The sequence below is a fragment of the Clarias gariepinus genome, chromosome 10 (assembly GCF_024256425.1).
Source record: "Clarias gariepinus isolate MV-2021 ecotype Netherlands chromosome 10, CGAR_prim_01v2, whole genome shotgun sequence".
NCBI classification, from domain to species: domain Eukaryota; kingdom Metazoa; phylum Chordata; class Actinopteri; order Siluriformes; family Clariidae; genus Clarias; species Clarias gariepinus.
In genome coordinates, this window is record NC_071109.1 from 9919251 (window position 1) to 9938730 (window position 19480).

Consider the following 19480-nt stretch of genomic DNA (forward strand, 5'->3'; position numbering starts at 1 on the left):
AGGCAGTTTGGCTTTGACTTGCATTAAGGCGGGCAGAGACCATGCTGTGTTCATCTGCACATGTGCTCCATTCATGCTCTGCTTGCACTGTTCGCTGCTTTCCATTCAGCACTTAGTGGTTCTGGTCGCGCCTGGTTTATGCAGGAAAGATTCCCGGTTTGGATGACGTCCTTGACGGTGGGCGGGGAAAACCGTTCTCATGCCCGGTGAGTGAGCGAAGCAGCCTGGTGTGTATGGTCTTCTCTTGCGCGCGCGCGCGTGTATGTGTGTGTGTGTGTGTGTTCGGATATTACGTCCTGCAGTGAAAGGCATCTTTTCAGCACCTTGACCCTGCGCCGATCATCACCGGCAAACCTGCGCGCGCATTTCGCGCGTGCTCATCCCGTTAGCGCGAGACGCACCGGCCTAAGTGGACAGCGCGCGACAAATAAGGTCTGCAGATTAGTGAGTGATAAGGTGAGTATTGTATACAGTTGGCGTTTTGGGACGTAGTAGACGTTCACTAATAATAGCATGTGCACCATGGCCAAGTTCCGTTAGTGCTTGCTGTGCGCTTTATAATTAGCTTTATTAGTAATATTACCATCATTATTAATATTATTAGCATTATAAGGCGGACGTCATCATATTCTCGCGCTCATTACAACGTTTCTTGCGTTTCCCCCTGAAACCGTAACACAACCGGGCGTGCCTCACACACTGCTGTATCGATTCTGCTGGTCCAAGCTCGCGCCTGTGCATTGCACTGTTGCCAGATTGCGTGGTTTCCCTCCATACCGAGCTATATTTTACTGTTCTCATTTTTAAAGACATTTTACTGATTGATTATCTCTCTCATTTATAATCAATTTGCAATCATGAATCTGACCCAATCTGGCATCCCTATATGCATATGCATCCCAATATGCAGAATTGTATTGGATGAGGCCGCTGCATCTTTCTGTGTGGAGCATCAGCTGATGTCCTGAGCTTTTCCACTAAATGCTGCTTGTACAGTATGTGTCTGCATTGCAAGCTTCACTCTTACCCGGCTGCAGTCACCCAGGTTATTCTACAGATCTCCATCTTTTGTACAGTCTTACATTGGATAAGTTAGTGTTAATTGTGTGCATTTCAGGACAAATGGTCCTGAGTCTCGAGTGGTTTGCGAGCCTCGGATGTAGGTGTAGATTTGGGGTGTGGTTCTGATTCTCTGTGCGAGTGCTTCGATTTTTATTACTGCACCTTATCCAGCTCTTCAGTTTAAGGCTTAATAATAGGTTGATGATGGTGATGATGTTGGAATTGATAAAGCTGTCAAATCTGGTATTAAGAACAGCCCAGACGAAGAATAGTACTAAGACACTGAGGTATCTAATCAATTGTATTTTTAAATCCTGTTTTGACTGCAGTGGACAACATTGCAGCCTCACAGCTCCAGGGTCAATGGTTCGATCCTGAGCTTGAGCTCAAGTTACTGTCTATGTAGAGCTGTTCGTGTTTACCAGTGTCTTCGCATTATTTTCTTGATTCTTCCTACCTTCCCGTAACATCCACTTAGGTGGATTGTTTACCTTAAGATAAACATAAGTGGCAATAAGTGTGCCATGATGCCCTGGGGTGGACTGTCACACCATTTAGGGTGTATTCCAGTCTCCCATCCAGTGTTCATGGGATAGACTCTGGATCCTATGACCCTGACAAGAAAAAAGCTTTTATGTTTGTAAACTCCAAAACATATCCAGTCAGATAACACTGACTGCAGAATGCAAATAAATTCAGTTATTATCGATCAAAGTTTTTGTTGCAAGTTTCTCCGAATTTGTTGAGTATCTCTGGATACTCAACTCTAGCGCCTCTTATTAGTTCAAGCTAATTATTCCTGCCTTTATTTAGACACATTTGCATATCAGGGTTAATGCTGGCTTGTTCATCCAGTTTGTCTTGGTTTGCAATTGTGGATCATAAGGTCATATTAGTTTGATCATCTTGGACCAGTTCTTTCAGTAGTTAAACTGCAAAGACTACACAGTTGTGGTCAGACGTATACATACACTCTTTATGAACATGAATGTCATTGCAATATTGGGCTTTGAATGATTTCTTTGACCTGGTCTTTTGGACACCGAAGGAGCCCCAAGAATTTGGAGCATAAAATTTAATTTATTTTTATTAATAAGTTTTCTTATATCAACACAGAGTTAAAGTTATACATAAAGCAATTTGGGTTGTTGATTCAATGATCTGTTCTGAAGTATCTGGTAATTCGTCAAGCCTGATTGTCTCTTTCTTTTAATGATAGTGATTGGTTACAGATGATGGCGTCCTTTAATATAAAAAGGGTCTCTTTGAAATAACTCATTGGATTGACCAATGCACACCACCATGGAGAACAGATCTGAGAAAGATAGTGATAGAGTTGCATAAGTCAGAAATGGTTCCTGGAGTCATTTCTAAAAAAAGGAACTACACAAAGTGTGTGGCCACTTTGACAAGGTCTGAACAAGGGCCAAACCTGTCATGATCAGCTTGGAGGCAATTGGTGCTGATGGTATCGTCAACTAAGTTTTACATTGCTATCGTCTGAAAGGCTGTCATCCAAGAGACAAGCATCCTGCTCCCAAAATCAACACCTTCAAACCTGACGAAATTATGCAGCCGATCACATGGACAAGTAAAGAGCCTTCTAGAGGAAAGTTTTGGCCACCGTTATGTTTGAATGAGTAACAGTAAGGCATTCAACCTCAAGAACATTGTACCCACTGTTAAGCAGAGTTTAGTGGTAGCATTCCACTAAATATACTTTGGGGATATTTTATTAAGTGACACTGGTGCATTGCACAAAGTAGATGGAATAATGAAAAAGGAGGACTACCTCAAAATTCTTAAGCAAGATGTCAAATCATCAGTGGAGTAGTGGTTAAAACTTGGACAAACATGAGTGTCCTAAAAAGACAGAGAAGGCAAACACACACCAAAAATGGTTTTGTAATGTATAAATTAGGATAATTTTAATGCTGTTGAACTTCTATCCTTTTAAATATTTGTTCATCGTACTTAAAATTCAGGGTGACATAAGAACACTATATACATTCACACAAATTTTAGGTGTGCTGCAGGTATGTTTTTTGAATCTGGAGTGATTTTAGGAAACTCCAAATAAATTATAACTTGTGTACCAAATTCTTGGGTAACAAATTTCTTAATATTGTATATTCTTTCATCATTAGGTCCCACTAAAAAAACAGCTTGAAATTTCTGCAATTTACTGCAAGCCCAATATTACCGTGACATTTATGTTCGTAATGAATGTATGTTAAGGTTTGCTAGCAAATGTAGATAAATAAAGGATGCTTATTTTTGAGCCATGCCTATTTTATTCCTATACTCAGACTCTGTAGCCTTCACAATGTACCTGAGCCTACTGTATGTGTGCATGTTACTTTTTTAACCCTTCAACAATTCATTAAGTAAAATTTTTTTTTTTTATTATTTTTTCCTCTTCCAAACGGTTGAGATGTTGCATCATGGTAAAAGTATCAATATATTTACAAATACAGAAGAGAAAAAAAAGAATCACAGAAATTGCCCTGACACGTTAACTCTTTGTGTGGTTTTACATCAAAGCAATTCAAAAGGCAACTATTTAAAGACACAGCACCATCTTGTGATCTCTTAACTGAGTGGTAGAGATGGCTCAATTCAAGTTTTCAATCAATAATTTTGCCATGCAAAATGTGCTCTATCAAAAATCTCAGCAAGGTTTAAAAACATGAAGTTTATTTCAGATTTAAAATTTGGAGGCTGTGTGCTACTTGGAATGGGTTCGAACAAGTCATTTAAAGATGTGTTTAAATCCTCATAAAGTCTGCGAGAAATATATTTGATCAAAGCAACAAGGCTTTATGAAGTAAAGTCAGTCATACCGCATCTCTTCTCTCTTTTGTAAAGTATATGATTTTTGAGCTTGCAAAACAAAAACACATTATTTGGCTAGATGATCTGTGTTAAGTAACTTGTAAGTGTGAAGTGTGAGTTATTATCAACAATGAACGTAGTTTTATCATGAATATATTAAATTAAATTATGAAACTGGTTATTGTTAATAATACAGTAAGTCACATTTTCACATACAGTATTTCATGGAGCTTCTTACTGTATCATATTAGAGATGTTTACATGTTTACACTTTTAAGTAGTATAGTTTGATGGTACTTGTATTCTCTACCCTAGACACTAGCATGTGGATGTGTTTTCGATAAAAGTGTACATTTGCTCAGGATAAGGGCATCTTGCATCTAGCAGGTAATAGCTAGTATATTAAGATTTATGAAATTTTGTGGTTTCGTACCAAATTGTACAGGAATGTGTCTGCCAGTGTATAGACACTGATGGGTGGTTTATTAGTTTTAAGAGAGAAAAAGCTGGCAAATAGGTGATAACATGGTGTGTGTGTGTGTGTGTGTATATATATATATATATATATATAACATCAGGGTTGTTTTATAGCATTATATCTAACCACAAGACTTGTTCAAGTCAAACCGGGACTTTTTGCTGCTTTAAGACATTTGATTGGTAAAATGCTTTAAAGAAGGAAGTCGTTTCTGTGAACATTCATCAAGTGGAACACCTGATCCTTAAAAATGGACAGATAACTTGTTTTCAACTTGTGGAAGAGACTCATCTCTCTGTTGAAACCGGACACACAATCATTATCGGCACATCCCAGTACAGTCCTTAACTCGCTCCAAGCGATTTCCGCAGGTTTGGGCCAAGAGAGTTTTTACTCTCACAAGTGTGCTCTGTTATTTTACACAATCAAAAGTCCTGGTTTGACCTGAACAACACAATCTAGATAATTTTGTTGCATAAGAGGAATAAAACACTAGGAGAAATCATTTTACTATGAATTCAGGTTTTAAACAGTTATTTGGCTGTATTGTATTACTCTCTGTTCATCATTCTTTGTAACTGCCACGCCGCATTTTATTACGGTACTTATTTAGCGTAAGTACCTGTCGCTGAAGGTTAAAGAGTTTGTAAAAATAGGTAAAAAATTAAAGATTAAAATGAGCTAATCAGCTTTAATGTAATCAGTGATATTATTATTTCAGGTTGAAGCCCATGTACATGTCCTTCTGTCTTTCTTCACAGCAGCACTCTCTGCGTAACTTATTAATACAAAGAAATACAATTTAGTAATTTTGAGCATCTTACGCCTTGTTTAGGTTAGTATCTAATTACTCTAGAAAAACACAAAAACCGGCTTAACAGCCTGAATTTAAAAGAAGTCAGTGGAAAGACTTTGTCAGCTGAAATGAGTCTAGTATTACCTTGTTGTGTGTCTGGAAGCCTATGGGTCACATGATCAAGTGCCTATATACTGTATATTACTGTAATCCTTATAATGCGCCTGCTTAAAAAAATTGTGCAATAGGACAAAAAATGCAATAGCTGCAGAATTACCTGCTTTATATACACATTATATACAATATTAATAGATCCGCCTCTGTGTGCACGGAGTTTGCATGTTCTCTCCGTGCTTTGGGTACCTTTGGGTACTCCGGTTTCCTCTCACAGTCCAAAGACATGCAGAATTGGCTTTCCCCAAAATTTCCCATAGTGTGTGAATGAGTGTGTGAGTGTGTGTATGTTAGTGTGTGCCCTGCGATGGTTGGCACCCCATCCAGGGTGTTCCCTGCCCCGTGCCCTGAGTCTCTAAGAGAGGCGACAGGACCCCCGGCGACCTTGTATACAGGATAAAGCGGTATAGATGATGAGTGAGTGAGTGAGTGAGTGAGTAAACATCTTACATACAGAGGTTGTAATTGTTATTTAAAATTTATATAAAATGATAGAAAAAAAGCTGACTGCAATTTATTGGGGCATAGGTTATAAGTTACAATGTTGTAAATGGTCTTAAAATAAATCATGTATCAAACTATTCTCATGAGACAAAGATAATTCCTCCTGAGTCAAACATTTATCTTTATTGCTTTATTTTATTCACCGCCACTCATTAAAGATAAGAGTATATATATATATATATATATATATATATGTGTGTGTGTGTGTGTGTGTGTGTGTGTGTGTATTATATATATATATATATATATATATATATGTGGCTTATATGACCACATGAGATACAGAAGGTATTAAGTCTCAAAGGTCGACAGGAGGTTACATTTAGTCGTTGAGACATATTGTTTCTCTCACACACACACACACACACACACACACACACACACACACACACACACACACACACACACACACACACACAGGATGTTACTCCCCCCACCGCCTTGTGACTACCTGCCTGATAGGTTTTTATGTGTGTCCTGAGGGTGGAGCTCACTAAGTACTAGACAGTTGTTCACTTAGGGTTCATCAGTAGTATGTATGTGTCTGTGTGTCTGTGTGTGGTCAAGAAGAAACAAGGGTGTGGGGATTTACTCACCATGCCAGTAAGGCTGCTTTCATATTTTATTTTATTTCCGTTTATGGCCTATTTGATTTCTAACAGAATTTTGTGCTTGCTTTGGATTTCTCGCACATTTTCACATACCTGTACATTCTCACAGGACAAAGAGATCAGTGTTTTCATGCTCTCTTGTGTAAAGAGTCACATTAATCTGATTTCCATAAGCTCATTTAGTTGACTTGGCTTTTTTTTATTTATTATTTTTGTGACTTTGTTTTAACCAGTGTGTGTGTGTGTGTGTGTGTGTGTGTGTGTGTGTGTGTGCATGTGCATGCAGTTTGATTGTGCCAAGTGTGACTGGGAGTTTTATCCCCATAAACATTCAAAGACTTCCTAATGCCTATAAACTTGCACTCTTCCACTCATTCACTTTAATAGCATTCTATGGTTTTGGTCTTATATCTTTTCAAAAAGTTGAAAAAAAGAGTTGTGGCTCTGTGCACTTGAACTTCCTGCTAAATAAAACCCTGTAGTTCCTTTTAACAGTTATATTGCAGTTCCTTTTAACACTGATCTTATTGAAGTTCACTAAGCATGCTCTCCTCTGCTGTGGTGTATTTGCAGAAATTAAGCATCGCTTCGGGTTTTTCTGCACTTTTAAATACTTTAAGGAAAACTAGCAGTTTAAATCCTGAGAGTTTTGGACACAGTCTCCACTAGATGGAGTGACGAGACCACTGTTTAATTTCCAAATAAATAAATGAATAAAACAATTCTTCTGTCTGTAATTTTAGCCCAGGTTGTATGTAGAAATATGAATATTAAGAGACAATAAACTGCTGCATTTTTGTAAGATTTGACAAATTTAACAAAATATGTTAATCCAAGAAATGTTGCTTGACATAATAAAAACTAGGGGAATAAATATAAAAAGATTGAATAAATACTAAAACATAGTGCTAGAAATAACTTCTATAGTTTTTTTCTCTTAAAATTTGGGATTTATAATTGTACATTTGTTTTTATTTTAATTTTACAATAGTTAATAAATAAATTATGAATGCATTTGCAGTGATATTTGGTGAGCTCTCCCCCTAGAGGGAATACCAACACTTTGCAATTTGTACCTCATCGTTTTCAGTAGGATTTAATCCTAACAAGTCATCTATTTTCTGTTCTCTAAACCATCAATCAGCCCCTAAATAGCCGTGTTTTAATCTCTTGGAGCAAGCGTAACACTAGTCCATTCTTTTATCAGTGTTTTTGAATGGAGCGACATGAAAAATGTGCTGTTTAATTTAGTCTAAAATTCGATAGACAATGATGACGTTTTATTACATATCCTCACTTATCCTAACCTCATTAAAACCTATTTTGTTATAAATACAATATGTACGATAAGTTGTTTTTTGGAGTTATTTGAGTCGAAAATCTGCTACATTACATGTAATGTAAAGGGTACCAAAAATTATGGAAATAACTGCATGAACATCACAAACCTACACACACACACACACACACATACAAACAGTTTTTTGCGTCTGGTTATTTTTGTATGAACAGAGGATGTTCTCAGACGGTACAGCCCTGATTTCGGCTTCGACTATAAAGTTCCGTCTGTCTCTCTGTTTTTAGGCTGAAGTCTGATGATGATGATGAAAAGGAGGATGATGACGGTAGTGCAGTCCATCCCGAGGCACTGGTAGTTTTGTGTAAGGTGATAAAGACGCCTGGAATCAGACCAGAGGACCACCAGAGAGTCAAGGATGTCTGCGTGCGCACCTAATTCAGCCCCGCCCCCTAAAAAGAGCCGGGGGAAACAGGAGACGGAGTCGCTACAGGCAGCCAATGAGGAGCTCAAGGCCAAACTAAGTGACATCCAAAATGAGCTGCAGCAGGAGAAGGCGAAGGTACGATTGGCTGATTTTCTGTGTTAACTAAAATAGGAATTTTTTTAACTTGAGCATTTCTGTCAATAAATTAGACACGTCATGTGATCAAGTCAGGTATTAATTCACACAAGTTTTGCGCTGTGGCCTATAGAGTGCAGTAGGCGAACAGTATGAAATTTTTACTTGCAGCAAAAGTTGGTTCATAAATACCTTATCTTCCTGATCCTTCAACAAAATTGACATAGTTGCTCGACCAATCATCTGGAGATCGATCAATCAGGGGCGTCTGTTAGCTCACGCAAGCGGAAGGAGCGGATAGCGCTGTCCTCCGAGTGTGTTACGCCGCTCCCAACGGTGCGTGAGCGAGCAGTTTGAAAAGATGCGGTCGGCTGGCGTCACGCGGTTCGGGGGAAACACGTGATAGTCTTTGGCCCTCCCTACTAAGTGGTAGTAGTAGCTTAATGTGGGAGCCCCCTAGTGATGGGGAGGAATTGGACACGACTAAAATTAGGGAGAAAATCGGGGGGGAAAAATTAAAAGTTTAAATCCTGAATATTCAATGAACACTATCGAAGCTGGTTAATCAGTATTACTGATACAGTAATAAACTTGGTATAACACTAAACCAAGATTCTGTAAATATGCTAAAATCTCCCAAAATGTCTCAAATATGGTTATTTGCAAAACATGTCAGGTTTTTGGCCCCAAAATGGATTTGAAGCTCTGAAGTCTTGAAGTCTCTATCTTGAATCACTTTCGTTTGTGGTGATCTAGACTCTTGACTGCAGCCCTCGTGAAATGCATAGTGGAGTGTGATGTGTCAATATGTCACTACGTTTATGGCTCCAAACAATGAATATGTCAATGGGATGTTCAGATATATCATAGTTTAACAGTAAAAAAATGAACAGATAACCTTAACGATCAGCTGATACTTACATATCAGCTGGGTAATTTTCTAAATTATAAGTTCTATAAATTTGTCTGTTTTGTAGTATTATAAGACTCATGTCAAAGTTAACCACTTTTAATGGTAACCCTCATAGCTGGGATTAATGGTTTTCCTTTATTAATATACATATTACGCCTGGTAATTAACTGATCTAAGAGTCATTGCTGCAAAATGATGTGGTTTACAAGGAGCCTAAAATGATTGGACAACACAGTCATACAGTGTACATTAGTGCAGTCTTGTATAATGTAATAATCTGTGCATGAGACTGGCATCCATGAAAAGTTTGAATATAAGCGAAAAACCATATACCTATATTGTGTACATAATTATACAGTATATATTGAAAAAAAACCTGTAAATCAGTGAGATATTAACAAGTTATAAATTGCAAATACAAAACTACATTAGGTGTAAACCTAAAGATAACTTAGTGCATGTAGTTCTTATTTCTGCAAGATTTAGAAAAAAATAATAAGTTCTGGAGATGGATGGCGCTCTTTGGACAATTATTGTAATAATAATTATACCATAGTGCTGTTAAATTCTTCACTCTGATTGGCTGGAAGATAAATTTATTTATAACAGCAGCTCTAATTGTAGTGCCAACTGTAAGACAAATCACAGGTTTATAATAGTTCTCTTGTTATAATATGATGGGTGTTCAAATCAAACCAGGACTGTTGATTGTGCAGAATAACAGAACGATGGTATGAGAGAAAAACTCCTTTTATTTCTTTATTTTATATTATTATATAATCCCCTGCTATACTAATGTACTTATCCCAGCGTTTCACCAGTGATTAGACACCATCAAGGTAGAAAGTTTTCTCAATACGCCGGAGCCATGATCTGCCTGCTTCACGTCTGAATCGGCTAAGTGTCTCATCACCGTACTGTGCTTAAAGTCTCTTCTAAAAATTGGTTTTAGGACTCATTCAAACACACACACACACACACACGAAAATATCATTACAACTCCCAGTTTGACTTTTGCACCCCTCATATGATATTGTTTCTATAGCCACAGCTAATTGATAGGGCAGACATGCCACATAACATACTATTAATAATAATACAAAAATTAATAATGTCATTTTAAATAAAGAACATACCTGATTGTTACATTTTCCCATGAAGAGATTTTTGGAAGGAGTCTCCAGTCTACAAGGAGCTCAAGCTGTTCCTGCATGTTTGCCACCACAAGAAAGTGTTTAATAAACTAATTGTTTATACTGTAGCTGCTGTAATGTACATGATAACAAAGATTCCCATGCAATAAATATGTAAACTATAATAAGGAATAAGGATTATGAATATATAATGATTATATAAATCATTGTGATACAAATAATAAATAAAAGCAAACTTTTCAGTTTCACATCATCCTGTCTTCCCTATTCCGTAAGCGCTTCTCTTCCAGATACTAAGCAACATTCGAAACAGTTGATTTTAGCCAAGTCCTCGCTAAGAAGTCTGCGACTAACAACATGTTTAAGGATAAAATCGTCCATTAATGCTCTGTTACTGTCCTGTCCTATGTTGGTCATTAGCCATTCTTATTAAATTGTATATAATCAGAAAATGGCATTATGTGTTAAGGTGATAAATCAGTTTTTAAACAGGGCTTAAGGACTACATTTAGTTTTTTTTGTAATTCTCTAAACTATTTTTTTCACACACATTCCTACTCCTCCTGTGTAGGTGTGTAAACTACGCGAGCGGATGCAGGAGCTGCGGGCGCAACGGGAGGCAGAGCAGCACAGGCATGCAGTAGCGCAGACCGAGCTGCGGGTGAAGCTACGGGAGGAGAAGCAGCGTGATGTGGCAGCTGTGCGTGACTCTCTAAGCCGGCAGCATGAGGCCGAGATGGCCCGTGCTACCCGTTTGCACCAGTCTGAGCTCGGGCGATTGCAGGGCCTGGTGAACGTGCTGCGCAATGGCAACGGTGCTGCCGAGTTAAGAGAGGAGGCACGAGAGGAGGCACGAAGGAGCCATGAGGCCGAGAGACTTAAACTGACACAGGAGCTTCAAGAGGCCAAGGCAGCTCGCAAACAGGCGGAGGAATCACTAAACAACGCTATGCAGGCCGATAAAGCCAAAGCAGCGGATCTCAGAGTAGCACATCAGGCCCATCAGGAGGAGATCCAGAGGATCAAACGTGAGAGCGAGAAGGAAGTGCGAAGACTGGTGAGCCATCAATTGAAGGAGGAATGACGGGTTAAAAAACTGTTAAAGTGTGAAAGTGAGAATGAAACCTTTGATGATTTTGAAAGGTACCAGGACCAGGAACAAAACATGTTCTTCTGATTCTCCCCTTATTATACTCTAGATGTTCTTGATCAGTCTTGACATTTAAAGAATTCTGGTCCTACAAATACACATATCCTTGGCAGAGCTAACTACCGAGAGTAGCAACAGTTATCTAGTGTAATTAACGGCCTTTAAGGTGGTTTTAAATTCCTATTGGTACTATGTAGACAAAAGACAAGGAGTATAAACCATGAAGGTGGTGAACACTCATAAGATTTACTTTATATTTTCACTTTAGAATATCAGCTAACTTCTGGGGTTTCAGGGTCGCCTCACTAATAGCATGAAGTGGAAAGCTAGTGCACTATGTAGGGTGTACAATCCCTTGTTCCACACACCAAGTAGTGCTCTTGATCAGGTGTTAGCGAAGGATTTCAGATTCAGCCTTGTGTTGGAAACTTGTCGGCTTTGTACATCACGGATTGTTCGGAGACAATTCTTAGAAGCAGTTCCTAAGGAGACAAAATGTTGTTTAAGATGACATCATCGAATGTGCTTTACTGCTGAACGTGCTTCCTGTGACCGGGTTTGAATATGGGTTTTGGCAGGTAGCAGCTCTCCCTTCTTTCCACTTTAACCCGCGCTGGTGACTGACAGTTATTGTAATTAATTATTGTAAAAACACCTGTGACATGGAATGATACAGATATATAAGCTTACCATTTCTGTCGTGCTCCACTGTATAACACCATTCATGGAATAGATCACCGGTTGGAACTACCGGTTGTATAATACTGTATTCTAACACGTTTTCATACACAGTATCTGAAAAAAAAAAAATCTACGTGGTCGAAATCAAATCTTCATATTACATGCATATTTGGTGTGTTTGTGTGTTAGATGGAGGAGCTGCGGGGGAGGGACCGTGTTGTACAGACTTTGGAAAAGGAGCTCGGCGTGCAAGCGGGTCAAACTCAGCGCCTACTGCTGCAGAAAGTGGAAGCCGAGAGGCACCAGGGCAGCCCCAAGAGAGAGGTGGCTCCTGTCCTCGGAGAGAACGCAGACACCATCATTACCCAGGTCACACACAAACACATACACACACTTGTATGACACTATTTGTTCTTTACCTACAATAACAGGATTCACATTATAATGTTTTGAAATATTACTTGTGGCTGAGCTTTCTTTGCCGTATGTGTGGGTGTATGTATAATGTGTGGATGTGTGTGTGTGGAAGTGTGTAGGAAGTAGATGAGAGGGACACTCGCAGATTCCAGCTTAAGATCGCTGAACTGCAGGCTGTCATTAGGAAGCTGGAGGACAGAAACACACTGCTGTCAGATGAGAGGACTGAACTGGTATACACATTTTATTTTAATTTTTTTACGTGCATGCATATATACCCACACACACACCAGGACTGGTGCGGTGTTTAACGTTGCATTTACATTTAAAAGGTTTAGTATATTTTTTTCCGTTTAAATATTAATGAGCCTCTAATTTTATATTGCTTCAGAGGGTAAATTAGTCACACTGTGTGTTTGTATTGCATAAACCGTGGAAGTTGTGTTGCTTCCTTATTTTTTAAAAATCATGAGGGGGTGTAAAGTATTATTAATGTTTTTTTTTTTATTATTGATTTACCCACAGTACTATTTTTATGCTTCTGATTTATATAGGGAATAAAACACAAAGCATACTGCTATCAGAAAATACTCTCGGTGTTAAGAGTAATCCTGGGGCAGTTACTACCCCAAAATTATTCGGGATTATTTTGTTTAGATCGCCTTTAGCGAGCACACAGTGTGGTGTCCAACTAAAAATGAAATGCAAATGCTCCCAGAACCACTCTTTCGCAAATCTGAGTCTTGGAATATACCCGTGCCATTAGGGAAGAAAAACTCCATAGATGTGATAACCTGGTAGTACATTTAGGTTGTCAGCTGATTTAATTTCATTGCCACATGACTTTCTGAGCCGAGACCTGACCAACTGAAGCAACCCCGGATCATAAGACTGCCTCCAGAGGCTTGTACAGTGACCCTAGGCTTCTCTTCCTACCATAATGCGCCTATTGCTCTGGAATAGGATCAATCTGGACTCATCAGATCATTTCAGTTGCTCCAAAGTACAGTCTTTATGCTTCCTAGCACACCGAAGCCTTTTCTCCAATAAACCTCGCTAACAAGTGGTTTTTTTATGGCTCGTATTTCTCTTCCACCTGTTTATTTTCAATCCTGTCCGTTCTCAGTGTGGAAATGCTCTTACTTTCACTTTTAAACAAAGCTGTGATTTCTATGGTCAATTTTTGTGATGCACCTTCACATTCTCTGGGTGTAATACACGCTCACAGTCCTGAATGTACTGTAGTAGACACCTGCTTCACTGCTTCACCTGCCACATTACCTGAAGAGCTGACTGATGCGTGGGATTTGGGTAAGACTAAATATGTGGGAACATCAAATTAAATTGTCATCTAAAATAGATTCCTTTAGGGACCTTTTCCTCCATCAGGTGAATGTTTAAGTAAAATGTGTTTGCCTGGTGCTAGTTGACTACAACATACAAAATGGGAATTCATTAAGGCTGATGCAGAACATAACAGTCTCTCTGTCCCACCCTTGTCTCAGTTGAAGCGTGTGCGTGAGACAGACGGACAAATGAAACCACTGTTAGAGAAGAACAAACGGATGAGCAAAAAGAACGAAGAGCTCCTACAGACGCTGCAGCGCATGGAGGACAAACTAAAATCCCTCAGCCGTGAGAACGCTGAATTAGTAGGTGACAAACACACAAGCACACACTCATACAACTTTTACAATGACTGATTTACACATGGGCACGCTTCACACTACTGCTTGTCTGGGGTTTTCTCAGAAGGAGAAGACAACCTTGGAGTCCCAGCAAGCAGTGCTGAAGAGGACCAGTTCGCTGACAGACTTAAGCCACGCCCACGAAGAGCAGGAGGTGGAGTTTCTGCGGCTACAAATCACCGAACAGCGCAATGTCATTGAAGAGCTCACGCAGGTCTCGTACTACTACTAGTACTACTAATCCTACCACTAATACTACTAACACTACTACTAATACTACTACTAATACTAATACTACTAATACTACTACTAATACTACTACTAATACTACTACTAATACTACTACCCCCTCACACACATACACACATGCACAGTGGAAATGTGTGAAACTACTTGAATTATTTGTGGAATTATTTCGAACTTCTCTAAAATACAGTGGACGCTCGGCATACGAAAGCTCCAGCTTGCAAATTGTCAACTTTAAAATTTAATTTTGCCATTTCACTTTTATAAAGTGCGATTATAAAGTCGGTCGTACACAAACCCAAGAGCACGAAAGACACACCAACAACACTCAATATGCCAAACCCAAATGTATATTATACAAAGCACAAAATACAACTATCTTGGTGGGTTTGTGAATGGATGTATATTCTCAAGACCTGTATACTGGGTAAGTGTGGGAGTATTGTATTTGCTTTATGAGTCAATCCGGGAGCACGATGATGAAAAAAAACGCCGTCCTGTGATACTGTCCGAGTGGTGAGTAATCCAATTTTGATGTATCCGCAAAGAGACAGAAGTGTTTACAGTCTTATGCAGCGCTGGTGAAAAAAATGGCAACCGGTCGTAAGCGTAGAAACAACAACGGAGTGTTGGCCACTCGCGTTATTCGTGACTTCTTTTTACACATGGTCAGCTGACACTTCCTTGCGTCACCAAGATTAAGGTTAAAATGAGGTTTTATGTCATATTTATATCATATTGTACCTCATTTACATGATTTTTTTATTCTTTATATTTTTCTAAATGTTTTGATTGTTTTTACATGCAAAAATACTGTATGATTATAGTGTTGGAAATTGGTAATATTGGTAATTTTTTTGGGTGGCTGGAATGGATTATCTGCATTTAAATGATTTTCTATGGGGAAAGGCATTTCGTAATTTTTTGCCTTAAGAACTTTCCTCTAAAACGGATTAAATTTGTATGTCAAGGTATGACTGTACAGGAAAATGAACGCCTGACATTATCTCATACAACACTAACATATGTAAAGCTCACTACCAGGTCGTCGTATTGTGTATATGTGTGTGTGTGTGTGTGTGTGTGTGTATGTGTGTGAATACACGGCAATTGACAATCCACTGTGATTGTTCCAGTGGAGTAATCAGTGTTGTTTGTTAATTAGGATGCTTACCTGATTATCAAGGGCGACTCTCACCACTCTGTCTTTCTCGTTTTTGCTGTTTGTTTAGCAGCCTCATAATCCACAGCTGAATGTTAACATTTTTACTTTAAAAAAAAAGTATATATTGTGACTTGTACATATACATAAAAACAAACAGTTACCTTAGATCAGTGACAGCACTGTTGGTTATGACAAGGTCATGATATTTTTAAGAAAGCCATACTGTACTGTATATGAAACCATTATGAAATCATTATGGTCTTGCATTTAATGAAAGGTAGATATGCAACACCAGTAGGTGATTGCATTTTTTTTTAAATAAGGTATATAATCATGGCATGTTTTTTGTGAATAACTAGCAAGGTAAAAAAAAATCATGAAAGTTGCATCCATCTTTAGCCAGCTTTTTCTTTTAAACCACGCATAATGTATGGTTCTGTCAGCCAGTTGAGTCATTTTAACTTTGATCTGACAGTTGGGTTCATGTACGTAAATACGGGAGACAAACAAACGATTTACGCAAGATATTTGGTGTCTATGAAAAGATCAGAAAAACCCATTTTATATTTATAAGAAGAAGAAGAAATCAAACTTAAAATATATTATTTGTGTAAAACCTTATAATACATTTTAGAGCAATTGATTCAGAGTGCAGACCGAACACATGTAGAAGACATTAGGAAGTAGAAGACATTAGGCATGATATAGTCAATATTAGAAAGTGACCTATTATTTAAATAGGGATCTAAAAGAGGGGATTTGAAATTCCTGAAAGTGGGTTAAGAAACCCCTTTTACACAATATCAAAACCTGGCAGGATAGTGAGGAAATGTCGGCTTTGTGGAGGAAATGTGGTCAGAAAAAAAAATGAATGAAGATCACCTAAACACTTGATGAAGTTTAAAAGAAAATGCTATGGTTAATAGTGAACTGAAGAGCATTTCCCTATACACGCAATGTGATGATCAGAAAAAAGGTTTGAATTTGCTAAAGAGCAAAAGATTGGACTTTGGAAGAGCTGTGGAGCTATATATACAAAATATGTGTATGTATATATCTATATATAAATTGTATGGTACTGTAGGAGCCACTTAATCACTACTGTGCAATAATCTTAAGCCATCCCTCATTTCTTTATACTTTGCTTTCAAAGAGACAGACTTTATTGTATTTTGATATAGTCTGGAAGTCTCCAGGCTTCCTGCAGGACTTTTTGGCTCTCATTTTTGAGGAACATTCAGAGGAATGTTTTTTGTTTGTTGAGCCACGAGGCATATGACCTATGAATCATTCAAGCACAAAAAATTAAACTGTAGACATGAACCAGTGGGAAGCAGATGATGACAGATGATCAGGCCGGTGATTAGTGAGTTTTTTTGGAACAGACGAGAGGGGAAATGAGGCTGCTGCTGAGGTTGTTACGTAACCAACCAATTTTAAATTGCATCCTTATAGACCGTTTAGCCTGTCATAGTAAAACTTTTGTTCCTATTTCTTAAATTGAATCTTTATCATTCAATTTAGTTGAATTTAATATAAAGAAATGATGGGGTGGCCCGGGATTTTTGCATGTTTTTTTGATTTTTGCATCTATATTTTGTTTATGATTTGGAATTTCCAACTCCATGGTGACATTTTTGTTTCATAAACTAGAAAATAATGACTGCTTAAAGGCTGGTTGTTGCAGTAATACATACTTAATAAATAAATAGACTTACGATGCCTGATGTTTCTCTTTGGTTTCAGGAGAGGGACAGACTGATATTCAACAAAAAGAACAAAAGGAAAAATATCAAATTGCCAAAAGTAAGTGAATCTAATTGTTCAGTGTTCCACACACTCACTCACTCACTCACTCACTCAAGAACTGCATTATTGTGTCTGAGGAAGTTGTGCTTGGATTAGACTGTGGTTTATTCTCTGTTGGATGGGTATGTGTATGTTCATAAAGCCACTTCGTGATCTGTCACTTAGCAACTAATTCCTCCGAGGGATATATGTGTGTGTGTGTGAGAGTGTGTGTGTGTGTGTGTGTGTGTGTGTGTGTGTGTGTGTGATGTTGAGAGAGGAAAAAAGGGGAGATTTTAAAACTCTTGGGAACTTAAAGCCAAATTTTCTCCACTCTTTCTTCTCTCCTGTTTTCACTCACTAACAATCTTTCATTCTTTGCCTGTTTCCTTCTTTCATTCTTGCTAGACTCATTCCTGTTTTTTTTAAATTGTGGATTTAGTCAAATTATAAGGACAATCTATGCCGAGACAAAATGGGAAAAAGACCCTACAAAGGTGAAATTATTGAGGAACGGGTAAATCTCAGTTTTAAAGCGGTGTGTGTGTGTGTTTGTGTGTGTATGTATTTGTGTGTGTGTGTGTGATATTGGGTGGGGTTTGCTTGTTCATCCCTGGCTGTTGCCAAGGAGGTGGAGTCAGAGGACTGTAAACTCAAACATCAGAGATCAACAACTTCTCATATGCGCATACACACATCACCAACACATCTGTGAAGAGGAACACACTCCATTTAAAAAGGAAAAGACTCAAGATGTCATGTTTCTTGACTTGACTGGGATTTGGAGTTAGCTTTCAGGATAATCAGAAGTGACTGTTAATATGAGCCTGGGCTGATCACACACACATCAGTCAATCAATATGCCTGATATTATCCTGCTGGTCCTTTACTTTTCATCCTTTATCTGTCTGTGTGCACTGGTGTGCCTGTATTTCTCTGGCTGTCAGGAGATGACCTACAAACATGATGGTAAGAGTTAACAGTGTCACAGAATCTCTAGACAGAAGCGCTAGGTTTAGAGCACTGTGTGTGTCTGTATGGGTGTGTTCTTTTGATTTGGTTGTGGGCTTGCCATCTAGGAAATTCATTTTTTGTATTAAATAAGAGATCTGCAGGTTAGTTTCTACGCTTTGGCTGGATGTTCAATTACAATGATCTAAAAACTTTTATGCTGATTTCTCTACTTTGTTTCTTTAATGTTGCACCTGACGTTTAGGCTGCTCTGAGAGTTATTCAATCTCCTCAATCACTCGTTTCTGTCTTTCTCCCTTTCTCAGAGGCATGTTGTGGAGACATATTTTGGATTTGATGAGGAGTCCATAGATTCAGAAACGTCATCCCTGACATCGTACAACACAGACCACACCCCGGCCACCCCAGAGGAAGAGCTCGAAGAGGTAAGTAATCTAAGTTGTGCTTGGTTGTGTACTGTATAGCTTAGTATGTATGTTTCTGCACCTGAATACTTTCAAACAATGAAAAAAAGATTAAGAATCAGCTTTGGGTCAAAATTGTTCTGAAATATTTCTGTCAATAATACAGTATGCCATAATCTCCCTATATAAGAAAACATCCATATATTTCAACAAAACAGCATGGACATGCTGTTATTTAGGTCCTTGACTTGTCTTTTCGCCTATAAAGATCAAGAAAGCCGTGCAATTATACAACAGTTTGCTCCGACTGAGTAATCTGATTGGCCAAGAGGCGTTCCACGAGTGGTGCTTTAAAGCATAACCCCCCCTGGGATGTTTAACTGTATGTATCTCTTCTCGCCCCACGTGACCTAACCACCAGCATGGTGAACATATGTTCACATTTCCTCAGGGTATAAGTCATAGTGATGATACTTCAGATATCTGTGCCTTGGAATCCAAGACAGCAAAATTGCCTGGGAAAATATGATGTTATTACCTGAGCTATTAATCAAAGTAAAACTAGGCAGTCATGAACTTTTGT

The 19480-nt window shown here is 38.4% G+C and overlaps 1 protein-coding gene across 3 annotated transcripts in view; it reads left to right on the forward strand.

The window, feature by feature from the left end:
- The first annotated feature begins 221 nt into the window (after positions 1–221).
- jakmip1 (janus kinase and microtubule interacting protein 1) overlaps positions 222–19480 on the forward strand; it is a 31689-nt gene continuing 12430 nt past the window's right edge. For 2 of the 3 annotated variants that reach the window (XM_053505467.1, XM_053505468.1), the window contains exons 1-9: positions 222–456; positions 8045–8319; positions 10958–11443; positions 12407–12586; positions 12754–12867; positions 14140–14286; positions 14387–14536; positions 17480–17539; positions 18799–18918. In XM_053505467.1, coding sequence (XP_053361442.1) covers positions 8176–8319; positions 10958–11443; positions 12407–12586; positions 12754–12867; positions 14140–14286; positions 14387–14536; positions 17480–17539; positions 18799–18918 — 1401 coding nt within the window. In that variant the 5' untranslated portion in view covers positions 222–456; positions 8045–8175. The remainder of the gene's footprint in view (positions 457–8044; positions 8320–10957; positions 11444–12406; positions 12587–12753; positions 12868–14139; positions 14287–14386; positions 14537–17479; positions 17540–18798; positions 18919–19480) is intronic. The other variant, XM_053505469.1, reaches the window with a different exon arrangement.